General features: G+C 51.9%; 1 protein-coding gene across 3 annotated transcripts in view; it reads left to right on the forward strand.

Moving 5' to 3' along the window:
• The first annotated feature begins 99 nt into the window (after nt 1-99).
• Nucleotides 100-2882, forward strand: part of RAB8A (RAB8A, member RAS oncogene family) — a 28708-nt gene continuing 25925 nt past the window's right edge. For all 3 annotated transcript variants that reach the window (XM_011980598.1, XM_011980597.1, XM_011980599.1), the window contains exon 1: nt 100-318. In XM_011980598.1, coding sequence (XP_011835988.1) covers nt 195-318 — 124 coding nt within the window. In that variant the 5' untranslated portion in view covers nt 100-194. The remainder of the gene's footprint in view (nt 319-2882) is intronic.

Genomic DNA, 2882 nt, shown 5'->3' on the forward strand with positions numbered 1-2882 from the left:
TGGGACACAGACCACCTGCAGAAAAGGAACAGCGTGTACAAAAGCTGGGGGCAAGAGAGAAACTGACCATGTGCATGGACGCATCATGGGACCCAGGCCTGGAGCCAATAAGGGGCGGGCTCGGCGCTGATGGACGGTGCTGGTGGCCAGTGGAGAGGCGCTGGCCGCACTTCCCGTCGGGGAGAGAGTGTAATATGGCGAAGACCTACGATTACCTGTTCAAGCTGCTGCTGATCGGGGACTCGGGGGTGGGGAAGACCTGTGTCCTGTTCCGCTTCTCCGAGGACGCCTTCAACTCCACTTTTATCTCCACCATAGGTAGCGGGACCGGGGAGTGGCTGGGGGCGCCAGAGGCCCGGGCTGGGCGCGCCCCTGAGGGGCTGGGGCTGAGGGATCTACCGGGCTGGACTGGCCGAGGGCGCTGAGAGGGTCGAGGGGGCCTAAGGGGAGAAGAGCAGTCGCCTGTACCGCCGTTCGGGGGTTCCTGGGCCGTGGTGGGGGAGACCAGGTGCCCATTTTGCAGATGGGGAGACTGAGGCTCCGACCCTCAGCCCGCTCGTTAGGGAGTGTTATGTCCTGGGCTGGGGTCTTCGCGCCCGTCCTCTCGATCTGTCCTAGCAGCAGCCCTCAAAGCGGTTCTTTTGAGGCTCCTGCCTTACAGAAGTGGAAACTGAGTCATGGGGAATTGGCCATGGGAAAAAGACGGTGACATCTCACCTTAATGAGCATTTACTATGTGCCAAGTGCTTCCCGTGCATTTTCACACTCTCCAGTTCTCGGTGTTAAGTGCTGTTTTGAGCCCGTCTCACAGATGAGGAATTTGAGGCTCAGGGTGGGCCTGGAACTTGCCCAAGGCCACACAGTCTGCAGGTGGTAAGAATGGGATTTGATGGAATTTGAACCTGGCTGTGTCTCAACCCAAAACTCGAGGCTTAGCTATCCTAGAGAGATGCCACCTCACACTCCCAGCTGATGACAAGCTCAGCTAATGCACCTTGGAGCCGGAACTGTAACCCACACCATTCCTGCTCTTTTCTCTGGAGCATTCAGAAGTTGAACCCCTCTCTCTGACCATTCTTCCCCTCATAAGTGTATTTTCCTCTAGAAGGAATGATAAGAGGAGTCAGGACCTTTTCCCTGCCCACATTTCATCCTGCTCCGGGATGACAGTAATGGCAAGTGACAGCACTGCCTGCCCTGGAACCTGTCATCTGCAAGAAGATGCAAGATAAAAGCCTCAGCGAGCAACTAAATCAGCCACTGCCACAGACAGCCTTGACTTCCCTATCAAAGGGCCCAAGACTCCGGTTGTCACTTTAGAACAGCTTTTCCCGTAGGGCCAGCCCACATTGTGGTTGAACAGAATTGGCTTGGTGCATCTCAGTTGTGCCGTCTGCAGAAGTGGAGCTGACCTCTCTCAGTGCCACAAAAGCAGTCCTGGCCCACAATGAAAAGGTTAGACCGGGGAGTAACACCAGTCTGAGTGGCCTGGGAGCTCTGTAGCCCTGCTAGGGATGGGGAAAATGGGGGAACGGTCACTAAGGAGTTTATTCCAAGTCACGAAAACGTAGGGAATGGCCTTTGCTTTACTGTGTCACTTCAACAGAATCATGTTTTCTCCCTGAACCCCACGATAATGTGCTGATTCCATTCTTGCCCCCCTCCAGGAGCTGTGCTTTTTTTATTTTATTTTATTTTATTCTATTTTATTTTATTTTATTTTATTTTATTTTATTTTATTTTTTGAGATGGAGTCTAGCTCTTTCGCCCAGGCTGGAATCCAGTGGCACTATCTCGGGTCACTGCAACCTCCGCCTCCCGGGTTCAAGCAATTCTCCTGCCTCAGCCTCTCTAGTAGCTGGGACTATAGGCACCCGCCACCACGTCCAGCTAATTTTTGTATTTTTAGTAAATATGAGTTTCACTATGTTGGTCAGGCTGGTCTCAAACTCATGACCTTGGGATCCACCTACCTTGGCCTCCCGAAGTGCTGGGATTACAAGCATAAGCCACTGCACCCAGGATAGCTGTGCTTTATAAAACAGTTATATGCCTGATGTAAAGTAGAGAGAATTGACTGGAAATTGTTACGTCTGGTTTCCAATTGCTGTTTGCCCTTGAACATACACTGCCCCTCTCTGAGCCCTGCTGTCTTTAGAGCAGGAGTGACGCTGTCTCCTGGGCTAGTGCCCTGGTGGTTGAGGATTAGAATTAGACAATAAGGGGTTATCACTGTAACCAGAGGCCATCTCGAAGAAGCAAATGAATGAATGGCTCCTGCGGTGACAGCATGCAGCCTCTGAAGACAGATGGTTCTGAATTCTTCCCCCTCCCCAACTCCAAGGCCAAACTTTAGGGTAACTCTTGTGCCCCAGCCGATCAAGAAGTGGCGTTAATTCAGCCTGGGCAACATAGCAAAACCCCATCTCTATAAAAAATAAAATAAAATTAGCCGGGCATACTGGCTTACCCGTATAGACCCAGCCACTTGGGAGGCCGAGATGGGAGGATTGATTGAGCCCAGGAGGTCAAGGTGCAGTGAGCTGTGATGGCGCCACTGCACTCCAGCCTGGGCAACACAGCGAGACCCTATCTTAAAAGAAAGAAAGAAAGAAATTATGTTAACTGTGGGCAGACTGTGGCTTGCCTTCACTCAGGTCCCAGTTTCCCGGCCTCAGCACCTTCCCCACAAACCCCCCTCTTTTTTTTTTTGAGATAGAGTCTCGCTCTGTCACCCAGTCTGGAGTGCAGTGGCATGATCTCGGCTCACTACAACCTCCGCCTCCCAGGTTCCAGCAATTCTCCTGTTTCAACCTCCTGAGTAGCTGGAATTACAAGTGCCCACCACCATGCCCAGCTAATTTTTGTATTTTTTTTTTTTT

The sequence above is a fragment of the Mandrillus leucophaeus genome, unplaced genomic scaffold, assembly GCF_000951045.1.
Source record: "Mandrillus leucophaeus isolate KB7577 unplaced genomic scaffold, Mleu.le_1.0 Scaffold215, whole genome shotgun sequence".
NCBI lineage: Eukaryota > Metazoa > Chordata > Mammalia > Primates > Cercopithecidae > Mandrillus > Mandrillus leucophaeus.